General features: G+C 38.5%; 1 protein-coding gene across 1 annotated transcript in view; it reads left to right on the top strand.

Moving 5' to 3' along the window:
* Positions 1-26,256, top strand: part of LOC141445703 (sodium/potassium-transporting ATPase subunit beta-2-like) — a 32,200-nt gene extending 5,944 nt beyond the window's left edge. Inside the window, exons 2-14 of the mRNA XM_074111592.1 lie at positions 5,914-6,054; positions 6,989-7,108; positions 7,499-7,692; positions 8,397-8,486; positions 9,181-9,364; positions 10,617-10,723; positions 15,068-15,129; positions 15,407-15,531; positions 16,559-16,678; positions 17,357-17,547; positions 19,829-19,918; positions 23,204-23,387; positions 25,018-26,256. Of these exons, the coding sequence (XP_073967693.1) occupies positions 5,914-6,054; positions 6,989-7,108; positions 7,499-7,692; positions 8,397-8,486; positions 9,181-9,364; positions 10,617-10,723; positions 15,068-15,129; positions 15,407-15,531; positions 16,559-16,678; positions 17,357-17,547; positions 19,829-19,918; positions 23,204-23,387; positions 25,018-25,127 (1,718 nt within the window). The 3' untranslated portion in view covers positions 25,128-26,256. The remainder of the gene's footprint in view (positions 1-5,913; positions 6,055-6,988; positions 7,109-7,498; positions 7,693-8,396; positions 8,487-9,180; positions 9,365-10,616; positions 10,724-15,067; positions 15,130-15,406; positions 15,532-16,558; positions 16,679-17,356; positions 17,548-19,828; positions 19,919-23,203; positions 23,388-25,017) is intronic.
* The last annotated feature ends 1,708 nt before the right edge of the window (positions 26,257-27,964 follow it).

Raw genomic sequence — 27,964 nt, 5'->3', positions numbered from 1 at the left:
AATGACCAGCATATGCCATTTTATTCTATTATGAACACGGCTGTATCGTAATGGTCATTACGATACAGATTTCATACATCAGTGCAGCAGCAGGTCGTCGCGGGCGCAGCTCGTGGGGCAGACATACCTACCTAGTTCTCGTTAATGCAGGTCATTCTCAATGGTTCTTGAACACATGATAGAGGATTTAATATATGGATATAGATAAAATATTGTATGCAACTGTACCTAATTAGGCTTTAAAACACTCATGTGATACAGTATTACGATACAGTTGCATAAAATACTATTATTGCACGTTACATTGCAGCGGCCGTGGTCACGAGTAGACTGAACTAACTGGAGAAAGTTTATTTAGAGGATAGTGATCTCTTAATAATTGAAAGTGTACACTAATCCCTACTGTAGGGTTTTTTGTGTTCGATCAAACCCGTTAAGTTTATTTCCTCCCCTATTTCATAATTCTTCTGGAGGGGTGAGCCAACATTTTTATATAGGTGTCTAAAACCATCAAAATATTGTTTACAAAAAGAAATCGAGACTGTAAGAATTAATCCAAAATTATTTTTTTACTGACTAGTCTAGAAGTGTACCCTATCACGTTGAATCGCTTGTTTTTGTACCGGCTTACTATCACACTTAATATTTAGCAATACATTGTTGGCGTAATAATATTTATAATATAATTAAATTCAAAAAAAATCTTACCAATGCCCTAACATAATTTAAGACTGTAACTAACCGTATTCTTGCAAATAAATTATTCTATTTCCATTTCAAAAAGTGAGTCAGTATGTGAGAGTAGGATTTAGTCTCTCTTTCGTCATTACGGCATTAGTGTATACATGGGAAGCTAGGGTGGCTTGTACAACGGGGTGCATCATGGTTGAAGGTCGGCGATCCCATGGCGCTCCCATAACGGCAGAGTGGACAAACGCTGATGTGTTTTTAGTGGGTATGCTCCTTAAATTTGAGAAAGAAAAAAGAAAGAAAGAAAGAAAGAAAATACATTTATTCGGAACAGTGACAGAATAATTACATAAAAGAAAGAGAAAAAAAAACAGTGTTACTGTTCACGAAACGGACCCACCTCAGCATAATGCCGGCTCAAGAGCTGGCGCTGGTCTTCCGGTGGGACCGTGAGGCCGTCATTGCACGCTGCACGTGCGACCGAACCGTGCCTAATTGTGAACGCGACTGTCTATGGTCAGCGCTACCAACACAAGCCAAGCATGACATTGACATTGACAACTCTGACACGGTCAACCACACGTGCAGCAAGCAAGACGAGAACAAAACATAATATTCAATACCACATAAGTAATTATCACATATCTGTAATATGTTTGTTTTTTGGTATGTGTTTTTTTTTTGTTTATACTTTTTGGACATTTTGTAATTCAAAATTTACGTATTATTTGTTGTGTCTCCGTTATGTTAATATTTTTTTAAATGTGGCAATAAATGTCTTTCTACTTAAAAAAAAAGGGCGGCTATTACATTGCTACCACCATCTTTCTCGCTAATCCTGCCGTGAAGCAGCAGTGCTTGCACTGTTGTGTTTCGGCGTGGAGAGTAAGACAGCCGGTGAAATTACTGGCACTTGAGGTATCCCATCTTAGGCCTCTAGGTTGGCAACGCATCTGCAATACCCCTGGTGTTGCAGATGTTATGGGCGGTGGTGATCTCTTACCATCAGGAGACCCACTTGCTCGTTTGCCATCCAGTCGAATAAAAAAAACATAGTAGTAAATTATGGTGCTGACAACCCTAGCCCATCAATAAAAGACAAAGTAGACTTCGTGATTTCAATAAGCTTTAATCGAAATTATGGCGAGTGACATTCACAATGCTCGCGTCAGGGTTATTAGCACTTGTCACAGTTATGATAAACTAGCTTCATCTTACGGCTTCGCTCTCATAGGAAAATAAAAAAAAACTGGCCAAGAGCGTGTCGGACACGCCCAAAATAGGGTTCCGTTCCGTACGGAACCCTAAAAATTGTCTAGCCCAGCGTTTCTTAACCTCGGGTCGCGACCCAAAATCGGTTCACAGTGGTATTGGAATGGGTCGCAGAAATTCTCTAATTAAGGGGCTACCCGAGGTTTTCATCGATTTTTGACAAGTTTTGAATCGTATCTCCTACTTTTGCACATAGAATTATAAACCAAACGGCTAGCGGTTCTCCAATCTTTTTTTCTCCATTTTTGTCTACCGGATTGTGAAAAAAAAAGAATACCTAATTTTGTATGTTTTTTTGAACATTGTCTGAAAAAACACTTATTTCGTATCTCTATTGACGTGAAAGATCTACATATACGAAATCTACATATTTAGGTTCGTCTTTGACGTCTCTAAAAACTGGTCGAGGGTTTTCATTTGAAACTAATCAACACAAAAGTTATGGCCAGAAAACCAGTTTTTGGCCTAAAATTGTTCAACTTTGATGCCAAATATCTCGAAAACAATGAACTTTGAAGTAAATATGGGATACTATAACTATTGCTTAAAGCCGTTGTTGTTAATATAATAAGCTACAAAAATCATTAGAAAACTAAGGGATTCAGATCGAAGGTCATTGGGGCATGGGATCCCCTTAAAGCATGTGTTAGAAAAAAAGTTTTATAAATTTTAGTGGTATAATTAGGTAAGTACAATGTATACTTTGGACCGTCAGGCAAACAGGTTAAGAAACGCTGGGATAGCCCTCTAACATCCCTCTCTAGCTCTCTATCTAAGTGTATACTTGTAATTTATACAAATTTATTGAATCAGGCGTCACTTTCCGTAGTTCAATATCAATGAACTGAAATAATTACTTTGCTCACCCGCGACCTTATGATAGCTACGTTTATGCAAGAAATGTGTGTTCATGCAGTTCCTCCACCTCCACACTCACACGGAGTCTAACATCTAGTATCATGGTGAGCAGTTGTGTTGCTCTGGTTGAATTCGAAACGCGTGGTGATGGTTGGGTTTGTGCGGTTTGTGTGTGTTCTTACATTGTCGAGGTGGAGGAACTGCATGAACACACACACAAAACAGGACAAAATCCGCTTTTTACCACAAACCGAAATATTGCTTGTACCACGATGGTGGTAATTAAAGTTTACCGTAGGGACCGTAGACTTAACAACTATGGTTAATGTATACCTACAATGTTCTTCTACACTATATTTACCGCTATATTCCGTGGATGTCGTAAGAGGCAGGCGAATTCAGCTTGTAATAATAAAGTTAAATGGTCAACTATTGAATTTGTAAAATCAACATTATTTTTGGAAATACTTGTGATGATAGATGTCATTAAATAATACTGTAAATCTGTTTAAAAAATATATACTTAAACCTCGTTGAGTTTCTTGCCGGATTCTTCTCAACAGAGGTTTTTCCGAACCGGTGGTAGATTTTTTTTGACATTCATAAGTGCTAGTTATAGCCTAAATTGAACAATGATATTTTGACTTTGACTGAGGCGACCAAGGATATAGGTTAAGGTATACCATAGGATAACTATAGATTCTTTGTGATCTGAATTAAACGATTTTTATTTTATTTTATTTTTTATAGGCGACAGGCTAGCAACATGTCACTGTTATACCTAGCTTTTTTTTGTCAAACTTTAAACCTCAAATTGCTAAAAGTGGCTCCGAAGCGGTAACGTTTCGTGTGCTCTGCCTACCCCATTTGGGAATACAGGCGTGATGTCTGTGTGTGTGTATGTATGCCTCTATGATTTGCCCAGACTCACCTTTTTCCATTAAACTTTAGTCTAAACATTGTTGATCTATTTTTAGGCGTACTAAACCTAAATTGTCGTCTATGTCGCAACTCTCATTATGATGCTCTAACGAGCCGGGTGCGAAGCGTCGGTCATTAGCACCAGATTAGGCGCAGGGACGCGGCACCTAGTAGCTCTTTAAAGTACTACTCAGTTTAATTTAAGGTTTAAATTAACGGTCAAATTGTAACACACGTTTCTCGGTAATTCGAATACAAATGGACTAGAACCTAACCAGCAAAAAGTTGGAAAACCCCCGAGTTCAATATCTCTAAAACGGCTGAACCGATTTTGATGAAACATGTCTAAGAATCATTGCTAGAAACCCTGCTTTCAAATAAAAAAACCGCATTCAAAGCAATCCACCCGTTTAACAGCTACGGTGCCATATACAGACACACAGCGGTCAAACTTATAACACCCCTCTTTTTGCGTTAGGGGTTAAAAAATATATTTTATTTTGTTTTTATTATAGAAGTTAGCATAATTTTAAATAGTTTCGTTGTTTCATTTAAAAACATGTGCAAATACCGTTAAGTTTCAAATGTTAAAATAAATGATGTATACGGTCATGTGCAAAGATACGACACGGCCAAAGTTACAAACATATGTATACATGACCATGTCCATGTCCATGTGTATGTTAAGTGCATAAAGTCGTGTATACAGTCATATTTTTGTAATTTTGGCCGTGTCAATATCTTTGCACTTGACTGTACGTACATTAACGTAAGTCTTTAAATACCCTTACTCTACTCGTCACTAGATGGCAGCTCAACGTATGAATAGCAATTTAGTAACATTCTGACAAGTTTTTGGACGTTTCAAATAATTATAAATTACAGTAGGTACGCTACGCAAGTTTTTTGAGTAGATACGAGTATGTACTATTCAAATAAATAAGAAAGTACGCAACTCACAATTCAAAAAGTTATTCGCCTGGCCCTTACCAACTATAAATATATTTTATCTTCATGCATATCATAACTTCCCTATTATATGTTCAGAAACGACTATCAAATGGCCTATATTAAGAAACCTGGTATCTGCGGGTGCATCTTAATGGTCACATTAAAGTACAGTGCATCTTAATGTTTACATTAAAGTATCGGTTAACAATGCATATCTGTAGGTACATATTGTAGAAAACTTATGACATGCATGTAGATAATAATTATTATTCAGTCAAGGTCAAAGTCAAAGTCAAAGTCAAAGTCAAGTCAAAGTCAAAATACAGGCCATATCTGAACATATTATAGAAAACTTATGATATGCATGTAGATAAAGTTATGTATGCGGCTATACATAATTAGGCATTATGCACCAGCCACATAAATAACTATTACAAAATTCTGTTCGTCGATACTTAAATGCCTTTTGAATTTCTGTTTGCTAATGGGACAGATCGATCAGTTAGGAAACCGTCAATAACTCCACTTGCAGTCAATTTGTAGAATCGATCTGTCTTGACCCGGATCGACGCTCTCGGCAGAAATATGCTGTGCTTGAACGACAAAACGTTAAGGGGGTCCCATACCCCAATGACCTTCGTTCTGAATTCCTTAGTTTTCTAATGTTTTTTCTAGCTTATTATAAACAAAAACGGCTTTAAGGAATATAGTATCCCAATTTACTTCGAAGTTCATTGTCTTCGAGATATTTGGCATCAAAGTTGAACAATTTTAGGCCAAAAAACTGGTTTTCTGACCATAACTTTTGTGTTTTTTTTTTCTTTTATTTGGCTGGATGGCAAACGAGCAAGTGGGTCTCCTGGTGGTAAAAGATCACCACCGGCCATAAAGATCTGGAACACCAGGCGTATTGTAGATGCGTTGCCAACCTAGAGGCCTAAGATAGGATACCTCAAGTGCCAGTAATTTCACCGGCTGTCTTACTCCACGCCAAAACACAACAGTGCAAGCATGCTGCTTCACGGCAGGATTAGCGAGCAAGATGGTGGTAGTGGTAGCAATCCGGGCGGACCTTGCACAAGGTCCTACCACAAATATCTATATAATATTGGCGTCGGGTTTTAAATAGTATGTCCGCAGTCCGCACCTTTACTTTTACTTTAGTTGACGAGTACTTAGAGTAAGTACACTTAAAGTAACAACAGTTGTGTCTGTTTGCAGCTAAAATCCTCCTGTTCTACGTGATCTTCTATGCCGTGCTCATCGGCTTCTTCGCCGGCCTGCTGGCCGTCTTCTACCAAACGCTGGATATGAAGATGCCCAAATGGCAACTAGATAGCTCCCTGATTGGAGCCAACCCTGGTTTGTATACACAAATACATTACAATTTTATGATGAATCGCTACATTCCTTCTACTTCAGATGTTTAATTTTAATTTCTTAACTAAGCCATACTTTCTAGTATTTTTTATGTTTATTTAAATTATTTTTTATATTTTTCTCATCCAATAGAATAATGACTTATTTACAAAAACACAAGTTTGAGACTTTGAATTTCGCTTTGATATCTTATTTAATTACTTTCCAGTATAATCGTTGATAAGCAATGAGGGCTATCGTTTTTTGTCTCACTAGATGGCGCACTGTTGCGTGAGGTTTTAAGGTATGGCTTTCAAAGTCTGTTATTACGGGCGTGAAAACAAAGTTTAGATTAAAATCATATTTAATACACCTTAAAACTGTACCATAAAAATATCGAGCATGCCACAGTGTTGCGTAGTCCCCGTTTTGTTCGGAAAAAAGGGAGGACAAAGGTTTCCGAAAGACAAAACTGTCTCAAAACACAGACATTCATTGCCCCGGAACGCATATTTGCCATAATTAATTTCAGATATTGCAAAATATTCACAAAATTATTCTAATTATAAATAAACCCGCGTAGTTCACCCAAAAACTATGAGATTTGACATTTCGGAGACCTCACGCTACACTAGCGCCTCTAGTGGCGAATTCATACGCGATAGCCCTCATTGTGTCAATATTCTGTTGGATGAACGATTTGTATATTTTGTTTGTAATTAAGTTTCTTGCAGCGCGTTTTTCTTGGCAATGATGCTCTCTCCGAAAGCGTTGGTAGTTAAAAAAATACATGTAAAAAAGCCCTTTGTCCATAAAAAACGTTTTGATTTTTTTATGCATTTTTTTTGTCAAAAATGGTCTTTCCGAAAGCGCTCGAAGGATAAAATTATTGAGTTTTTTTTACTTTTAGCTTCATTTATTTTTGACCTGTCTCCAGGTCTTGGATTCCGGCCAATGCCCGACACTGCCAACGTGGAGAGCACGTTGATCTACTATCGCGCCAACGACAAAGGCTCCGTACTGAAGTGGGCCCAGGCCATCGATACATATTTGGACCGTAAGTATTGCCCATGATCAATCAATCAAAAAAGTCAGTCTGCTGGACGTAGACCCGCATGTTACACCACTACTGTCTAGATGTCCATGGGGGGAAAACTTATTTTTTCGGTTAAAGCTAGAAAACTGCAAAAGTAGTCAGGTTCTGGGAAATTAGCCCCAGATGTCTTTAAAGGGCATGGGAAAAACTAGCAAAAAAGTCGCAAAAATTATGTAACGAGAGTTGCTAAATTTAGCGACATCAACATTGTTATTTTTCACACAAAGTATCTGCACCGACTGGTGTGTGATCGAACCCAGGATCTCAAGCCTTGTAGTCGGGTTCTCCGACCACTCGGCTTGGTCGCCAAATCTACAATAACATTCTCTCTAAGTGCCAAAACTTCCTCAGAATACCGTAAGAAAGGTAGCGGCAGCGGCGAAGCTCATGGCGCGGAGAACCGAGTTGCTTGCGGTCCCAACTCGGGCTCGCTTGGCGAAAAACAGGTTTGCGACGTGCCCGTCGACGACTTCCATCCCTGCACGCCCAACAACCAGTACAACTACGAACAGGGGGCGCCTTGCGTGTTCTTGAAGCTCAATAAGGTGAGAATAGATTTCAATACCGTAAACTCAGGTTCGTATAGTCCCAGCGTTCATCAATACTTAGTCCAAACGGACTTTGTATCATTTCGAACAATTACGGAACTGCTAAAGTCATCTAGGAGGTTCATCGCAGCCTCATCCAATAGAAAATGCACGATGAACCTCCTAGAGGACGTTAGCAGTTCCGTAATTGTTCGAAATGTTCAAAAGTCCGTTTGGACTATTGACGAACGCTGGGAATATAGAAACCTGCGTTTACGGTAGGCGTTTTAGCACCTTGTGTAAGGTCCACACTGCAGGGTTACTACGAAACTCGAAACTCGAAGTTCGTGTCGTGCGGTCCCTCTGACACTTATACTATTTAATATGAGAGCGAGAGGGACGGTACGAGTTATATAAATAGGTAGGTGCTTAATAGGTGAAGAATGATTCTATATTTCTTGCTTGATTGCTTCTTCTTCTTCTCCAAGTGCCTCTGACTTCTATTAAGTAGGTACCTCTTTAACTTTGCAGGGGTTTCCGCACATTGTACATAACATACCTAGCATCTGAAAAAGTCTCTGGTTTGTCAGCCGGCATATAATTTCCTAAAAAAAAACAATTCAAACTAGGTACCGCGCCAAGGTTTAATTTATCTTGCAGAAAGCAGAGATCTGAGGTTAGGAAGATCATCCATATTTAAATATTTGATTTTTGTGTTCTAGATTTTCAACTGGAAGCCAAAACCTTACAATACAACGGAAGACCTGCCATCCAACATGCCAGATGATCTCAAGCAGCACATCAAGATGAACGTCAGTATCATTTACATAAATTTGGAAATAGTTCTCCATTTCAGTTGTTTCGATTAAAAGCGACCTGCGTCCATCGTGAACCCTTGAATGGTAAGAAAATTTCTTACCATTAAAGAGCTATGTCTTTAATTTTGAAGTGGTAATGGTCAGGCCATGTAGCACGGAGAACAGATGGCCATTGGGGCCGAAATGATCTGGAATGGAGACCGCGAATCGGCAAACGCAGCGTAGGACGTCCACCAAGGAGATGGCGGATGACCTGGTTAAAGCCGGGGTTCACGATGGACGCGGGTCGCTTTCAATCGAAACAACTGGAGTCTTATGGAGGAGGCAAGGGATGATGATGTACATTTCCAAATTTCTATATTTCGAAAGCTTCCTATTGTCAGTTATGTAGAATTTACCAAAGATTATGGAAATCTTCAAGTGTATGTGTTCTTTTGTTTCGAATCCGCGATTGTGCTTTGTCACCAAAGTTGGTAGAGAGTGCAAGAAAAGTAAAAATTTTAAATACATTGAGGATGTTCACTTTAACTTTCATAATCATAACCACTTTTCAGACTCTGTTTATGAACCATTGTATCACAGAATTTAATCAATAAACAATAATGTTAGGTTTAGTGGACCTGGCCACCTCTGAATCGGCTGACAATATGATGATCCCATAAATATCAATATCTCGTATTTATTTCAGGCTGGCAAGCCCGAAGCTAATGCCGTGTGGGTGTCCTGTGAGGGCGAGAATCCTGCTGACAAGGAGAATATAGGACCGGTGCAGTACATCCCGCGCCGCGGGTTTCCCTCCTATTACTACCCCTTCACCAACAAGGAGGGGTACCTCAGCCCGCTCGTCGCTGTTCTCTTTGAGAGGCCTAGGAGTAAGTTATCTGAGCCCGTATTGTCATAAGCCGAGTTTAGACCTGCAAGAAAAATCGTGCAAGTTGCAATACATTGCGAGGCCGTAAAGCGAACTGGTTCGTAGTAGTCGATCGAACGCCGCAATGTAATGCAACTTGCACAAATTTCTTGCAAGTTGAAACTGGGCTTAATGCGCGATGGCATTCACCATCTCTTTCTACCCTCATCTTATACAGTGTGTCAGAAAGAAGTGGTGAAAATGATTGTGATTCCACGTGTGTTACACAATAAGACCTCTGATGTTAGACATCTTTGGATAGGGTTAAAAAATATTTTTAAAATATTTACTGTAGAACCTAAGATGATTTCTCTCCAAGACATTCTAAAATATTTCATTTATGGTAAAATAATGGATGAGAAACTATGTGTACCTAATATGATAAGTACACGAAATATTATAGTAAGTACATTGTTGAAAGAAAGAAAAGAAAAAGAAAGAAAGAAAATAATTTACTTATAACAGCAGTGACACATTACACAGGTTAGGAAAAATAATAATAAGAAGTGAAGTGAAAGAATATTCCATAATAGGAATCTGACTTAAAATGCCACGTTTCTAGTGAATTTCTGGCTACAAATAATTCACTGTTTGACTCTAGTAGTACATTTCTGTGTGGAAGTTGCAATTTCCCACATATCTGATCTTCACCCAACTTTCACAAAAATGAAAACATAGGTACATCAATCAAATCACTGGAAAATATCATTCGAAAGTGATAAAATCTGTGTATAATTCTGCGGAGCTAAATTCAAAACCAAATTACTTGTAATCTAGAGATAGCTCCCGTGGCTTTACGTATGCCCAAAAAGCTGGCAGCGTTTTCTCGTTGAACAGCTATGTTGAGAGAGATAGCTGCAAGTCTTAGGGGCTGTTTCACCATCCATTGATTAGTGTTAACTGATGGTTAAATGAGATGCCGTCTCCGTCTATTCGTACAAAACAAATAGAGACGGCATCACATTTAACCGTCAGTTAGCACTAATCAATGGATGGTGAAACAGCCCCTTAGTCTCCAGTCGTGTCAACCAGGAGCTTTTGCAAGTATTTTAAGAGGTACGCCAACTGGAACTTAAATCAAAAACTTTACTACTTAGCAGACAATATTAAAGTGGAACAGCTTTTTGTTCAGCGATTCTATTCAATGGTGACAAAGGATTTGTGAGTCAAAATCTTCAAGCTTTTTATTGCTAATCATTCGTTCTGTATTGCAGCGGGCGTCCTGATCAACATCGAGTGCAAGGCGTGGGCAAAGAACATCTTCTACGACCGTTACGAGCGGCGCGGCTGCGTACACTTCGAGTTGATGGTGGACCGCGGCTAAGCGCGCTGCCTCTGCCAGGCAGCCGGGGCGGCGCCCGTGACAACTGGGCTGGTTGGCGTGCACGGGACCAGCTAGCTGGTTGACTCATGACTGCATTGTGCCTAGACAACTGGATTTCTACAAACGATACAAACCCCCTTATTCATAAAACTTAACCAGCCTATGTTAACTAACAAATGCTTTGTCCCTTTCTAACAAATACAAATGTCGAAGTGACAGATAAGAACAAACGAATTTTAGCGGCATTTTAACTAAAATAGGTTTGATTGTCGTTTATGAATAAGGGAGTTAGAATATAATTATAAACCAGAAGCGAGGTTATATTTTCCATGAGCTCGAACAGATAAGCAAAGCTAACAATTTGCGCGACTAAACCGCATCGACCTCAGCTTTGGTCTACTCGTGATCTCAGTTGTTGCAAGTAGCATCACAGACAAAGCGTTCAGTAGAGAGACATAATTATGTCATGTTTTTAAATTGGGGATGCATCAGCTGTGAGATCGACAGTTAAAGCATGTTATTCCTCTCTTTGAGAATACTAAAATTGTGGTTTCTATGATAGTCGCGTGCACCGTTTCTGGTTTGTTCTCTATTCCAATTAACGAGCATTAGAGCGTAAACTAAAGTGGCCGTTTACGTATGACTAGCATCTATAAAACAAGTGGAGTTTATGCTAAACGCTTCTTATAGACTAAGTCCTAACTGGAGACCGAGGTCTTACAATTTGTAGAAATCGAAAATCTTCAATACGTTTGACTTGTCTAGGCACAATTGCGCAATTGCCATCGATGCCGTAGATGGATATGATACGTGAATTTGAAACGCATAAACATGGATTGTTTCATGTCCATCTACGTTGGTTCGAATTGCAATGTGGTTGACTTATTATAGGCAGCAGATTAGCAAGTTTATAGGAATGATGTGGGAGCTACATAGATCTGTTCTAACCCAGTCGAGATTGTAGTTTTTGTTTGTTTAGATTGGGCTTACCAACAAAAACTTGTAATTTTGAAGACACGTTAATCTGCTGCTATGTTAGGATGTAAATTTATTGTGATTGTTAATATTGGTGTGTATTTCATCGTGCCAACGATAATGTGTTCGACCAGCACAGTTGTCGACGGGTTGCCAATGTTGTCTTCGTGGGGTTATGTTGTCAACCGACTCAGTGCGCTGTGGGCCTGAGGGCCGCTTGACCAATTCACAGGTGACCCCTAGGGAGAGCCCTGTGTAATGGTTACTGGATAGCGCGTTGGGTTGGTTGCCAAATACAGGATAGAACAGGTGAAGTCTGTAGGTCACAATCAGGCGCCGCTGCCGCCATAGCAATTGCCATAGTCGGCGTTTATTTATATTCGTTTTAGAATAAGCCAGAGGGCGTTTCAGTTTGTTTGTCACGCTTCAAGTAAGATAAAAAGTTTTATTGATATTTATTATTAATATTTAAATTCTGGACGGACAGTCAATAAACACGCAATAGTTGGTTCCAATTTAGTGGTTGTTTGTGTTTTATTTATGATCCATATTCCCAATTTCATGATAAAAGGACGTTGCAGAATAGCCGCCATGGTAAATCTCAAATATATTAACGGCTTTGAAGCTTTGGTTCGAATCCATGATCCTTTGCTTGAGAGGCTATAAGTTATAAAGTCAGACTAGATACCACAATGCGACTGAAGTATATACAGTATAGGTTACACCAATACGTATATTATTATGAATGAAATATACGTATGTTGCGAGCAACAGCTAGTAATTTATATAAATAGCACACTTAGCTACGTCTGTGACGGCTATTAAAATATCATCTTCATGGAATTAAAATGTATGTCTGGTCCTTTCGGAACTATTGATGACTTCTTATCAGAAAACCGGCCGACAACGTGTCGGATACGCCCAAAATAGGGTTCCGTAGCCATTACGAAAAAATTAAGGAATATTTTTCTAAGGATTTCGTATTTTATACGGAATCTTCCAAGTATAGGTATATTTTATACCTTAGGCTGCTATTTACTCATAAACTACTATTAAGAGGGGGGGGGGACGCTCGATTTTAATGAAAATTTGCACTTTAAAGTTGAATATTTCGCAAACAAATCACTGAATCGAAAAATCGTCTTAGCAAACCCCTAATGGTTTTAAAAGACCTATCCAACGATACCCTCTATAGGGTTGAATGAGAAAAAAAAAATCACCCCCACTTTACGTCTATGGGAGGTACCATAATTTTTTTTTTTAATTTTTAATTGTATCATTTTGTTGGCATAGTTTACTTATATATCCGTGCAAAATTACAGCTTTCTAGCATTGATAGTCCCTGAGCAAAGACGCGGGCGGACAGACAGACAGACATGGCGAAACTACAAGGGTTCCGTTTCTGTTTTTCACTGCAACATATAAATAAAATATATTCCTTGCATAGATTTAAAGAGACTTAAAGATTTTGCGCATAGTAAGACTATCGGTAAGGAGTTCCACAACCAGCTTAGTATAAATATAACACTGGCAACGATCATTGTTGTTCTGTTGGCAACACTGACAATATGGGTAATAGAGCCCGTTCACACTTGTTGGGTGTCGGATCGGTTTCGTGTAGGATGTCAGTCATTTCTATAGAAAATCGTGTCGGGCAAGTGTAAATAGCTTCATATAAAATCCGGACCCGACATCTGACAAGAGGGAACCGGCGTAGGTACGTAGTAGTATTACGTGTCTGTATAGATAAGTCAACGTTCCCTATTCGAAAAATGTCTTAACTCCCATATCACTTCTGTGCACTACTACATACAGGTCATCGTCTCAAATTTTGTACTTTACTAATTGGTGGGTAAGCATATAAAATAGCCGGCATCCGCGTCTGACCGACATTTTGATCGCTTGACGTTAGGTATACAAAGTGAACCTGTCTGATTGCTGTGAAATAGAAGTTATACTTTCAAGTATAGTTTACTGCCTTGTTTTATTGCAACGTCACAGTTCAACATTATATTAATCATAAGTGGTGCTACATCTTCAAGAGTAGGGTAGAAGATTAATGCCCATAAAACGTGAGTAACGGTGTTATTTTAAAGTTCTAAATTCAAAGTTATTTATTGCTAGAACATAATGCTGTAATTAGGTAGGTTCTTTGTAAGTTAGGATACTCGTATCGTATGCTTATGTTCCTCACTAAGGCAACAATATTTTTATTAAAACCTAGATTAGGCACTATTTTAATTTCTGACCATTAATTAATATTTAATTGCAAGTCAATTTCAGTTCTTTTATATATTTTTTTATTCGACTGGATGGCAAACGAGCAAGTGAGTCTCCTGATGGTAAGAGATCACCACCGCCCATAACATCTGCAACACCGACGCGACGGATAGACGTGATTTTTGGCATAGAATATAGATTATGGGCCAGAGTGACATAGGCTACTTTTTATCCCCGGAACAGCGCGCGATAACCGAATTCTACGCGGGCGAAGCCGCGGGCAAAAGCTAGTAATATTATAAATGTGAAAGTGTGTGTGATTGTGTGTTTGTATGTTTGTCCGTCTTTCACGTCGAAACGGAGTGCTGCTGCTTCACGGCAGGATTAGCGAGCAAGATGGTGGTAGCAATCCGGGCGGACCTTGCACAAGATCCTACCACCTGCACCTGCTGCTTATTTATTAATTATTTATAGTATGTCATCGTCTTTCATAGTCATTACAGTGATTTTTCAATGTTAGTGACAAATATATTTTTGTTTCTCTTTTTTTGTAAATGTCTTTCAAGTCTATGTCACTAATTAATCATAATGTTAATAATGCGTCTGCTTTAAGAACAGTTGTGTTACCTAAGTACTCAAGGAGTGCTATGGAACGGAAAAGATTCAAGGTTTGAATAATTGTAGACGTTGGGATTTTTGGTTTTAAATTAAAATCGACATGACTTTCTTTCTTCCACATTCCTGGCTATTCAAATTTTGTTTTCAATTAAATGAACTCGTGATTACATTAATTAAACAATTACATATATGTACATTGTTCATAAATATGCCCGGATGTTGATAACACACTGTATAAAAATAATAACGTTATCTTGTTGTTACAAAAATGCATACCTACCGTGGGTTCTACACGATGGCTCTGAAATAAATCCTGAAATATTTACAGTTTTAGAGTTTGCGAAATGAAAAGTTGCGAAATGAAGCAGGTTGCCAAACGTTACGTTGCGAAAAGGCAGTACTCATTAAAAAACATTAGGTACAGGTGGACACTTACATCCATCATGTCAGAAAACCTTAAACATAACATACGTATGTTAGGTATTATTTAAGCAAAAAAATTAGGTGGTGAATACGGTGGTGTTGCAGGTGTATATCCAGTCAAATAAAAAAAAACTGATGGACCAAGAGCCCACGACCGCCAAACCTTCGTTATAGTATAAAAACATAAAGGCACTAACACAGATAAGAAATCCCAACTAAGAGATTCTGATATGTGGGACTAAATATCACGTATCAAACGTCATAAAATTTCACCTCAAATTCGTTATAGGTACCTACTTACTATAATTTTTTTTTATAAATTGTGTGGAACTATATTGCAAATCACTTCCTTCATTGCCTTTGTAGGGTTGCAAGCCCAGACACCCGTAAAGTATGTTAGAATAGACGCCTGACAAAATAAATATGCATTTTTTTTGTTTACAGATCCAGCAATCATTCCTGTCATGTTCTTCAACTTTTTGCCAGTTTGATGGCCATCGTGGGTCAAGTGATAGCCATCAGGATACCCAATTGGCCGCAGGATAGCGTTCTGATTGGAGTCACTCCTGGTTGGTAGAGACAAATAATGTTTTGATCCTTGACGCAAAAAGAGGGATGCTATACCTAAGTTTGACGCCAATGTCTATCGAAAATACAAACTGAGACATGGATGCACAGAAAAACCAGAAAAAGAGACCAGCACTGGGAACTGGGTTCGATTCCTAGTGCTGGTCTCTTTTTCTGGTTTTTCTGTGCATCCATGTCTCAGTTTGTATTTTCGATATGGTTTCACGGGATACCCGTAAAAGTAACTAATTTGGAGTTGAAATAAAAAATACAAAAAGACTCCAAAAACCAATCATAATGTCCATCTAACTGTATGTCTGTCTGGCTGTGGCGTTGAAGCTCTCAAACAAATGGACCGAAGAAGTGAAAGCGAATTTCCTAGCGGTGGTTCTTACAGATGCAGTGAAATAAGTTTATGACATCATTACAACATTAACATTATTCGCTAGATCTGTAGCTACCATAATGTTTGATAAAAATCGGTACAGCTACTTTTAAGATCTTAAACGTTGAAATAACCAACATGGAAATAGTGAAAAACTCCAACTTTTTTTTGATAACTTTTATTATGGATGAAAAGCCGACTGCCATAAAAAAACTTTAAATAAAGACTGAAAAATAAGCCCAGTAATACATATATTATTTATATATGTATGCAAACTCTTTATTGTACAAAATAAGTAAACAAACTCAATTGACAAACATTGAGATATTATGTAAGTACATAAGGGCAAACTTCCCTTTACAGGATAACATATAGAGGCACTGTAGAACTCTGTTAAGTAACTTAAATTTCAAAAATTGAATCTCATTCATAATCGTGATCAGGTCAAAAATTCGCAGTAATGGGTCCCAACTGTTGAAGTATAAGTTACTACCTTAAGGTCCGCTCAAAATAGGTCAGAGGTCCGGATGCGGACTGCAGTCCGCCATTCGGTAACCCCTGCTATAGTCCATGAGCGGTTGTGATTGCTTCCCATCAAGTGCCCCTTATGCTCGTTTTCCCTCTCTTATAAAAAATGTTTCCAGGTCTTGGGTTGCTGGGTTACTTGGAAGCTGGCCATTCGGAGAGAGCCCTGATCTCCTACCGTGCCAATGATAAAAGCTCTGTGCTGAAGCATGCCCAGAACATCGACCGATACTTGGCCCGTAAGTGACAACGATAACCAAGTGGTAAGAGAACCTGACTATGAAACTTGGGGTCCCGGACTTGAGCCAAGGTCGGGGCAGACATTTGTGCGAATAATACTACTGTAATAACTGTACGGCAGCGTTTCCTTGTTGAATAGCCATGCTAAGAGTTTGAAGAGAATAAGATTTTGGTCTGCAGTTGTATCAACAAACCGCTCTTGCAAATCTTATATGAGTCTAAGTGTGCTATTACCCCATGGACCCAGGTTCTTTAAGCCGACAAGTTTAAAAATGTAGGTATTTCGAACCGAGACCCTGGTATTTTGCTATTTTAGTTTATAATCTATTTATTTAATTTAGTAAATTATTGTATTTTTAATCTACTTTTCCTCTAGGGCCCACAGACGCTACAAAAACCTTACAATCAGACTGCACCGTTCGACCGGTAACGTTTATCGCATCATGTGTGGTCGAACGGAACAGTATCAAAATTTGAATAGGTAAATCGGACGAAACGGATAAATTAGGGATATAATTAAGTCCACAACTGCTGTTGCGTCGTCGGTCGCCATCCGAGTAATGAAGATTGCTACAATAAACCGTAGCGTCTGTTCTTTGTAGTCAGGTTCACCACTCGGCTAATCGGTCGTCAAATCTACGGTAACATTCTCCCTCTAACTACCAAAACTTTCTCAGAATACCGTAGGGGTAGTGATGGGAGTGGAGTAAATGGCGCGGAGGACAGAGTGGCTTGCAATGCTTACTCGGGTCCGCTCGGCGAGAATCAAGTTTGCGACGTGCCCGTCGACGACTTCCATCCCTGCACGCACAACAACCAGTACAACTACGAACGGGGGGCGCCTTGCGTGTTCTTGAAGCTCGATAAGGTGAGAATGGATTAATAAGAGAGAGAGAGAGATAAACATTTATGTAGAATTCGATACATAGAAAAATACATAAGGATGACAAAAAAATATATAAATGAACGAATAGTATAAATTAGGCCGGATTGGGGCCCACTCAGCATAATGTTGCAGTACGCCACAACGCTGTTTTTCAGTGGGACCAGTCAAAGCTAACCACATAAAAACATAAACACACACACAAACAAGTACAAGTATCTCAAAGTTAGTCAATTGTGTTTTGTTTCTTTTCTTTTGTACAATAAAGAGTTTACATACATACATACAAACACACAGTGCCGACAAGTAGGTACGTTTAAGTACTTTTCAAGATGAGCTCGGATGGAAGAAAACGATAAATGGTGCGCCAACGCTTTTGTTGTTCAGCTAGTCTGCGTTACCATCTACCAAAAAGCTACCCTGGTTTTCATCAGAATTATTTTATTACTAGCTTTTGCCCGCGGCTTTGCCCGCGTGGAATTTGGTTATCGCGCTCACGCGCTATTCCTTCAGGAACTGTGCATTTTTCCGGGATAAAAAGTAGCCTATGTAACCCTCTGGCCCGTACACTATCTCTATGGCAAAAATCACGTTAATCCGTCGCTCCGTTTCGACGTGAAAGACGGACAAACATAGAAACACACGCACATTTATAATATTAGTATAGATAATAACTAGGGTTGCACACTACGGTTAATGTAGTCAGATGCATCCATTGATGAATGCAGATCTGTGAGTCAACAGCCATTTAAGAATTGGCTAGGGACATCCGCCAATGTTTCAAACTCACCGTTAGCGATTTGTCTAGTGACGTTTAGGCAGATCATGAAATTCCTAGGCATATCATGAAGCGCCGCCATTTTTTCATGATTTGGCCAGTTAGGCAGATCATGAAATTTCCGGCATATCAATGAAACGCCGCCATATCGTTCTGGCACTTCGCCGGCCGCTGAGCGGCCAACGCTCGCTTCGCTCGCTCGGCTCGTGAGTCGTGATCACATTATTTCTAACAACTCCTGCTTCGCTCGTCGTACCTATTTTTCTATATAAATAAATAACAACTAGTGATACTATTTATCAACAAATACTAAACCTCTAAAATACAGGCAGACGTCATGGTTTTTTCAAATATTGTGCACAGAATCCGTTTGAATCACATAAAAAGAACGGAGCTGATGTTAAAAGCTTCTTTTGCACTTTATTTTGAATTTAATCACTAGTTTCGGTTTAAGGATCATTTTGTTGCGACGCCGACCTTTTTCACGCGCTAAACAAACACGACCGGTCAGCTGGTCACGGCCGCCATTGCATACGCAGCGCCACCAGTGGCCAAAAAAGAAACCATTTTACGATGTTTCCGTATAGAGATTTGTTGTTTGTTGATCTGCGTATTATTTCTCAGGCACATCGTGATATGCCTGGCCAACGTTTAGGCATATCATGAAATGGCGGCGTTTCACGATATGCTTAGGAATTTCGTGATCTGGCGGATTTTACGATCGGCGCCGATATAGATAATAACTAGGGTTGCACACTACGGTTAATGTAGTCAGATGCATCCATTGATGAATGCAGATCTGTGAGTCAACAGCCAAATTTAAGAACTGAGACAAACGTGCCAAGGTTTCATTTACTCTTGCAGACCTGTTCTGAAGTTAGGGTACTCATTTATCTATTATACAAAATTTACGGTGACCTAGGAGGGATTTTTTATTTATAGGTTAGGCTAGGTTATATATTTTTTGTACATAGTCATATTTTTAAATATCGAAAATACAAACTGAGACATGGATGCACAGAAAAAAAAAAGAGACCAGCGCTGGGAATCGAACCCAGGTCTCAGCAATCCGTGCTGCGTGCTATAACCCTACACCACCGCTGGACAGGAATTTAGACACGAATTTTTCCTATGCATACATATCTCAGGTTGTTTATTTCTACTACGCTACTTATGCAGCAGCACTAGCGACATCTATGTTTCGCTCTCATCGAGAGACGTCAACATTATTTCGGAACCAACCGCTCACCCAGACAAGAGATGTCGCTACTAAGCAATCAAATCATGATTGGTTATTTGGAGTCTTTTTGTATTTTTTACTTTTTGTATTCGATATGGTTTCACGGGATACCCGTAAAAAAGTAACAAATTTGGAGTTGAAATAAAAAAATACAAAAAGACTCCAAATAACCAATCATGATATTTTTAAATGTTTAATGTATTGTGTTTTATTGCTTTTTGTTAAAAATTGTATTGTTTGTATTCTAGATTTACAATTGGAAGCCACAAGTTTACAACACAACGAAAGACCTGCCCGCCAAAATGCCTCAGGATCTCAAAATGCACATCAAGATGGTGGTAAGGACTTAAGGATGTATTTACTTATACAATACTTCAACGAGAAAAAAAAAAACATTTTTTATTGATATCCATACTTATATTATAAATGCGAAAGTAACTCTGTCTGTCTGTCTGTCTGTCTGTCTGTCTGTCTGTCTGTTACGCTTTCACGGCTAAACCGCTGAACCGATTTGGATGAAATTTGGTACAGTGATAGAATAGACCTTGGGAAAGAACATAGGCTATCTTTTATTGCGAAAAAAAGGTTTTAAGGGGTTGAAATAGGGGATGAAAGTTAATATGGTGGAAGTTCGTCGCTGTCGAAGATAAAACATGAAACTTGGCATTTAGGCCCTTAATAAGAAATAAATCGATATTTGTTGAGCTTTTTTGAAAATTCGACCTGTGAGGGGATGAAATAGGGGTTGAAAGTTTATATGGAAGGTCGTCATTATCGAAGATAAATCGATGAATATTTATTAAACTAGCCATTTGGGCACGTGATAAGAGATAAATAGATATTTGTTCGCGCGTTTTTTAAAATTCTTCCTGTGAGAGGGTGAAATAACGGATGAAACTTTATATGGAAGATCGTCATTATTGAAGATAAATCGATGGTTCTTTGTGAAACTTGGCATTTGGACATTATAAGAAATAAATAGATATTTGTTCAAGCGTTTTTGAAATTTTTACCGGCGAGGGATGTTAGCAGAGGAAATGATGCAGTGTTAGCAGTGCCCTTTAAGCTCATATCAAAATGTACGCAATGTGGGGTTATAATAGATGGCTTATTGACATAGACAGTCAGACATGAAAAATTATGATTTCCAGATTTTTCTATTTATTGTGCTATATAAGAGCTACCTTTATGCAAAAAAAATCCAAGTTTTTAGGACAGCCGGAGTGCCCTATAACTTTTTCTGTTAAGGCAATTTGTATGGACACACCTTTTTAATGACTGTAGCTTTTGATTGCCTTGACTTAGAAGTTTGATTTTTTCACAGATTTCGGGACTATTGACCTGGGTTTAGGGTTTTAATCTCAATTCGATACAGATACTCCGCGTGTTTACGAGATAGAGGATCTTGACAGACAGACGGACGTACGGACAGCAAAGTGATCCTATAAGGGTTCCATTTTTCCTTTTGAGCTACGGAACCCAAAAATCATTTATTCCGGCGCTTTTAAAATTTCGAACCTATAAATATGGGGATGAAAGTTCTTAAGTAATTACAAACAAATTTACTATAAGTATGTTTATCGGAAATATGTGTAGCTGTGCTTAGTAAAAATGCCGTTTTAATTATAATCCTACCTCCTAACTTACAATAAAGGACGTAAGGTGTCAAGAGTTCACTATGAGAATAATAATTTAGTCCTTTTGTGTTGGTAGGGTAGAATACACGTCGTATTGCTAAAATGTGGCTACCCGCAAAATATTTATGTTTTACCAAAGAACATGGGTGTATGGATGTTCAGTTCAGTTCAGTTAAGTTTATTTTATTCAGTAAACTGTGGAAGTTTATATGTGCTATTATTGGCAGAATATGTATCCTAAATAAATTAAATACTTCCCAAAGTTATTATTCCACGCGGACGAAGTCGCGGGCAAAAAGCTAGTAATATTATAAAAGGTAAATTACAATAAATAAACTAAAACTATAATAAATCTAAATCATGCGGCATGGTACAAAGATGCTATACGTAGATGATTTTGTGATGGAAGAGCGCTCGACATTGTTTTGAGATGTCATTATATGAATAAAAAGTATAAATAAATAAATAAATAAATAAATATCATGGGACACTTGACACCACTTGAACTAGTCCCAAACTAAGCAAAGCTTGTACTATGGATACTAGGCAACGGATAAACATACTTATATAGATAAATACATACTTAAATACATATTAAACATCCAAGACCAAGAAGTATGTAATCATTACTTAATATCTACAGTGGAATTACAACAAGTAGCAGAGCTTCATAATTATTATTAAAAAACCATGGAAACGATTCAAGGGACATAGTATTGGAAAATTTGGAGAAAGAACAAATCATTTTGGTGCCACTGTGTGATAGTTTTGTTTCAAATAAAATATCATTTATTTATTTATTTCGAAGAAACTTACACAGCATAACAGTTAAACACTAAGGGACTGCGCAAAACAAACATAGAGAACAGAAAGACATTCAATAACAAATACAACAAAACAATTCAAAAATTTCCTATATATATAATAAAAAGGTATATAATAAAACGGAAATTAAAAAACATTAGGATACACGTACGGTTCACCCTCACTAGATCGAATATCATAAAAGCTAATTTCACTAGGCATACCAACGTTAGATATAATTTTCATTAGCCCTAATATCATGACAGCTAAACTTGTATGTCCAAATTGATTACTAGACCTAAAGTTTTTCATCCTAATGGTTACTTGTACTAAACATTAAATGCTCTAATATAACTAAAACTAATAATGATTATTCCTAATGATTAATAGACCTAAAGTTATGAATCCTAATGTTTACTTGTACTAAATATTTAATGCTCTAATATTACTTAAATTAATAATGATTATTCCTAAAGATTAATAGACCTAAAGTTATAAGCCCTAATGTTTACTTGTACTAAAGATAAAATATAATTCGTGCGAGCGAGTGAAGCGAGCGAGCAAGACGGTTTGGAGCAGAAGCGACTCAGATAAGTTAGGTTCAGAAGGCTAAGGCGGGAGCGAAGCGGAGCGTAGCTCCCGCCTTAGCCTTCGATGTTAGGTTTTTTTTATAGCAGTCAAGATAACTCCCACTAGGAAAGTAGGTTGGATGGATGCTATTCAATATGTTGCTAAATTAAGGTGTTCCAATCAATACATTTGACGAAAATTAATGTTTTAGCTTTTTGATGTTAGGGCTAGTGAAATTAGGTACAAGCTAAAATTAGGGCTAATGAAAAGTAAGGAAAATCAAAAATTCGGCTTTTTGATTTAAGTAACAAATTTGGAGTTGAAATAAAAAATACAAAAAGACTCCAAAAACCAATCATGTTATATATAATACTTAATTAAGGTCGCTTTCTAAAGAAAATATGATTGAATTCACTTTTGAAAAAAAAAATATAATATTTGAGTGAAAGTTAATAATTGAGTCAGGCGTTACTTTGCGCTTTGGTGTGCTTTAGTTTATTGTCATAAAAAAATGACGATATCTAACTGACAAAATTTTCTGACTTACCTAATTCCAACCTTGTGTATTTTAAATTCTGTGTTTATGATACATACCACTTGTACTTTTTCCAGGCTGGCAGGCCGGAATCGAACGTCGTATGGGTTTCCTGTGAGGGAGAGAACCCTGCCGACAAGGAGAATATGGGGCCGGTGCAGTACATCCCGCGCCGCGGGTTTCCCTCCTACTATTACCCCTTCACCAACAAGGAGGGATACCTCAGCCCGCTCGTCGCTGTGATCTTTGAGCGTCCTAGGCGTAAGTGTCTGGTTTAGATGACTATAGGGATGAATTTAGATATAATCTAGAATTATCCTGAGGATATTCTACATTTTAAGTATGGCTATCTAAGTTAAAATACCTAGTTAAACCCTGCTGGTGTATATACTGTTTTCAACAGATCAGAACCTTTTATTCAGTAATTCAGCTCAGTAGTACTCGTACCATCAGCCAAATAAGTGGTCTACCAATTTTTAAACAAGTTCCTGTCAAATAAATATGTCGCTAAAGTCGAACTTTCAAGTTGACAGACACGTCTATTGGCATTATTGTTTTATGACATGCAAACGATTATCAACTTTAGGGTGGTAGACCACATATTTGGCTGATGGTATCATAGGGGGAGTCGTGGTAGCCTAATGCTCTTGCCTGATCCGAAAGATTAATGGTTAGATTAGATTAGATTTTTAGAAAAATATGGCTCTGTCCGTTGGAGGAAAATTTTGCCAGTGTCTAGTAGGTTTTTCCGTTGTACGGTAAAAAAATTTAGAAAACGAAATATGAGAGGTAATGGTGGATGAACGATGACAGCGCGAATTCCCAGCTTAATGGTTTACTTGACCTGAAATTTATATTTCAGAATCAAATTAGATTTATGTTATGTATGACATTGAGAGACATCACATCTACAATATATATATATTATTTAAGACGGTGGAAGCATTCTACACTGGCACTGAACGTAGATAATAATAACATAGTCAACATATTTAGTTTTAATTTTGTAACTAAAGAACCCCATACATTTTCTTTGATTTTATACTGTAGTTTTTAAAAATAACGTGAGGAATCGTAAAAGAAAATTTCGTAGGTACTACTACGGCTCTGTCATTCTGCGAACCTGTTATCTGCAGAAGGACGTATGCATAAAAGCAGAGATGATGATGAAGCTACCATAGGATTTGTATCAAAACCCTCCAATTTCTCAGCATTTGGTCCTTATTACAGCGGGCTACCGTATCTATCTTGTACAGTGTAACAGAAAGAAGTGGTAAAAACGGTTGTAATTCTAAATACAGATCTGTTCACCCACGAAGGAGCGCCCCTCCACAGCTAATTGTCAATGTGTACGAGTAAACCTCGTACTTACACGTTGTTTTAGTGTGCGTGACTGACTTGCGACGCTTGCGACTGAAGACACTTTTGAGCTAGGTACGCACACAATATATAACTTGTCGTATTATACGGATACGATTACAACTACAATTATAAAATGGAGGGGCACTCCTTCGTGAGTGAACAGATCTGTATGTTACACAATAACCTCCTGAGTCCTAAACTTTTTAACCAACTTCAAAAAGGAGGTTATCATTCGGTTGTATTTTAAAATTTGTTACCTGAGAACTCCGTCATTTATGAACCGATTAGAATTTTTTTAACAGATTAATTGGACCTTTATTACTTGTACTATTATCTATTCTGTGCCTTTATAAAGTACGCGAGGGCTCAGGAGATTAAGACCTCTGATGTGGACGTCTACGGATAGGATAAAGTTTTATTTTGAAAATCTTTCCTGTAGAATCAAGGATGAAATGTTTTCTTACTTTCCTAGGATTTGTGTGACAACATTTTCCAGCTACCTATTCTCATCATTCGTTGTTTGTTACAGCGGGCGTCCTGATCAACATCGAGTGCAAGGCGTGGGCAAAGAATATCGCCAACGACGGCTTCGTGCGAAGCGGCTCTGTACGCTTTGCGCTGAAGGTGGACCGAAGCTAAGCGTTAGGCTGCCATCCCTGTACCCTTAGTGTAAGTTTTCGGTTACAAAATACGTCTCGATCTCAATTTATATGGAAACACGAACAGCGCCATCTAGCGGAACGTTTGCGATGTTCGTGTTTCCATATAAATTGAGATTTTAACGCGGACGCGATCGAGGCGTATTTTGTAACCGAAAACTTACACTAGGGGTACTGATCATCTGCAACGACAGAGCTCGATAGTTTCTAGAAACCAATCCGTTTACGCAAGCATAAACTAAGTCCTAACCGGAGACGAGCCCTTAGCGTTTGTAGAAGTCAATGTTTCAATTCTTAAATTGATAGTGTCCGCCACGGCGGACATGATTCAAGGCAATCTTTTGTATTTTTTTCGACTTTATGGTAACGTCGAGGTTTGAATCATGAACTTTTTTAAATGTTGACAATTTAAGGGTAATCACATGAGTGTTCCTTGTAACAGGCGCTAAATAAGTATTAGAAGCAATATACTTGCTGATATAATTTTGTCAGGCGTCTATTTAAACATATTTTAGGGTTGCCTGGCAAAGAGGCTTTTGCAGGTGGTAGGACCTTGTGCAAGGTCCGCCCGGATTGCTACCACCATCTTGCTCGCTAATCCTGCCGTGAAGCAGCAGTGCTTGCACTGTTGTGTTTCGGCGTGGAGAGTAAGACAGCCGGTGAAATTACTGGCACTTGAGGTATCCCATCTAGCTCTAGGTTGGCAACGCATCTGCAATCCCCCTGGTGTTGCGAGTGGCTATGGGCAGTGGTGATCTCTTACCATCAGGAGACCCACTTGCTCGTTTGCCATCCAGAACTGAATATCCAAATTTCATAGTTGGGGATCGTTCCTAATCTGCGTTAGTACCACATAAAAAACTTTCAGCCTTTATACTATAACAAAGGTCTGACTGCCGCGGGCTCTGGGTCTAACCGAAACACAACCCGTGATCAATTTGACCTCTGTTGGGACGCTGGTTTACAACCGACTGAAACGAGCTTTAGAATAATTCAGAGGGCGTATCAGTTTGTTAATCATCTTCATGTAAGATAAAGATATTGATAATTTTATATTTAAATTCTGACGGAGTTTCAATAAACACGCAATATGTGGTTCCAGTTTAGTAGTCAGTTGCGTTTTATTTATGATCTTATATCCTATTCCATGCGTATTATGCGCCTGAGCTCTTCCTCTCCACAATCCAAAACAAGGAAAGTAAATATTATCGTGTAGAAGGAGGCCAGGGAAAGAAAAAAAAGAGAAAAATCTAAATCATTGAGGAGGAGGGATTCAAGTTAGAATTACACCTCTCCATTTCTTTCGTGGATGTCGTAAGATGCGACTGCGGATAGGTTAAGGTATACCTTAGGCGACAGGCTAGCAACCTGTCACTATTGTACCGTTTTTGTCAAACATAAAACCTAAATTTGTTAAAAGTGGCTCCGAAGCGGTAACGTTTCGTGTGCTCTGCCTACCCCATTTGGGCATACAGGCGTGATGTTTGTGTGTGTGTGTGTGTGTGTGTGTATTGAGGAGGCTAAGACCCATAAAAGGAAATAAATGATAAGTACACGAATGTCACCGAATAGCTGGTGGTTTACAAGCGAAGGGCTGTGCTCGGAGTTTCTCTACACCATCAAGTCAGAAATAAGGATAGTCTTAGAAGGACCAACGTAAGCGACATAGCCCGAAGAAGTGCCAGACTTAGAGACACTTCTCTCCAAGATCTGGTGGCTGTTGGGGCCAATGTTTTCTTCTTCTTTCTTCAGAGCAAAGAGCCTGGTGGATGGCTACTGCTATCTTTAATAGGTAACATTCACGAAAGTTTGTGAGTGAGTGAGTATCTTTGTTACCTACTCCTTCACGCTGAAACGGCTGAACGCATTTGGATGAAATTTGGTATGTAGATAGTAGATAGCTGGACATCAGGAATAAAACATAGGCTTTTTATTCAGATATTCCCACGGGATAGGGATATAATCTCGAAACAACAACCGCTTGGCTTAGAGTCATGAAATTTGACACGATTGTTTTTAATGTAACGTCAATAAAAAAGCAGATTTTATTTTCGGGAATTTCCACGGGAATTTTTAAAAATCCCGATATTTCCCAATTTACGTGTGCGAAGCAGTGGGTGAACATTAGTATTATAAATGCGAAACTTTATAACTCTGTTCGTTTGTTTGTTTGTTACCTCTTCACGTCTAAACCACTGAACCGATTTAGATTTAACTCGGCATACAGGTACTTAGTTTGAGTCCCGGGGAAGGACATACCTAGGATAGTTTTTATCAATAAAAGAGACAGCAGTGTGTCTATTGGGAATTACGTACCATAATCCATCGCTGTATACGTGTACTTAGTCTGCATTGTCCGAGTGGAAAGTAGATACAGACGAACACTCACACGTCTACCTAAATGGTATTTAATCGGGAGTTTAAAAAATTTACAGCCTGTATAAAGAAATTACTTAAAGTAAGTTCAGAGTAGTGCTCAGTGCCCTTAGTGTAAGTTTTTGGTTACAAAATACGTCTCGATCGCGTTCACAGTGTTGGCATAGTCCCCGTTTTGTTCGGAAAAAAGGGAGACAAAGGTTTCCGAAAGACAAAACTGTCTCAAAACACAGAAATTCATTGCCCGGAACGCATATTTGCCATAATTAATTTCAGATATTGCAAAATATTCACAAAATTATTCTAATTACAAATAAACCCGTAGCTCACCCAAAAAACTATGAGATTTGACATTTACAAGACCTCACGCTACACTAACGCCTCTAGCGGCGAATTCATACGCGATAGTCTCATTGAGATTTTAACGCGAACGCGATCGAG

The sequence above is a fragment of the Choristoneura fumiferana genome, chromosome 3 (assembly GCF_025370935.1).
Source record: "Choristoneura fumiferana chromosome 3, NRCan_CFum_1, whole genome shotgun sequence".
In the NCBI taxonomy this organism is placed as follows: Eukaryota; Metazoa; Arthropoda; class Insecta; order Lepidoptera; family Tortricidae; genus Choristoneura; species Choristoneura fumiferana.
Note: the sequence above shows the minus strand (reverse complement) of the source record. Positions and strands in the feature narration are given on the sequence as shown.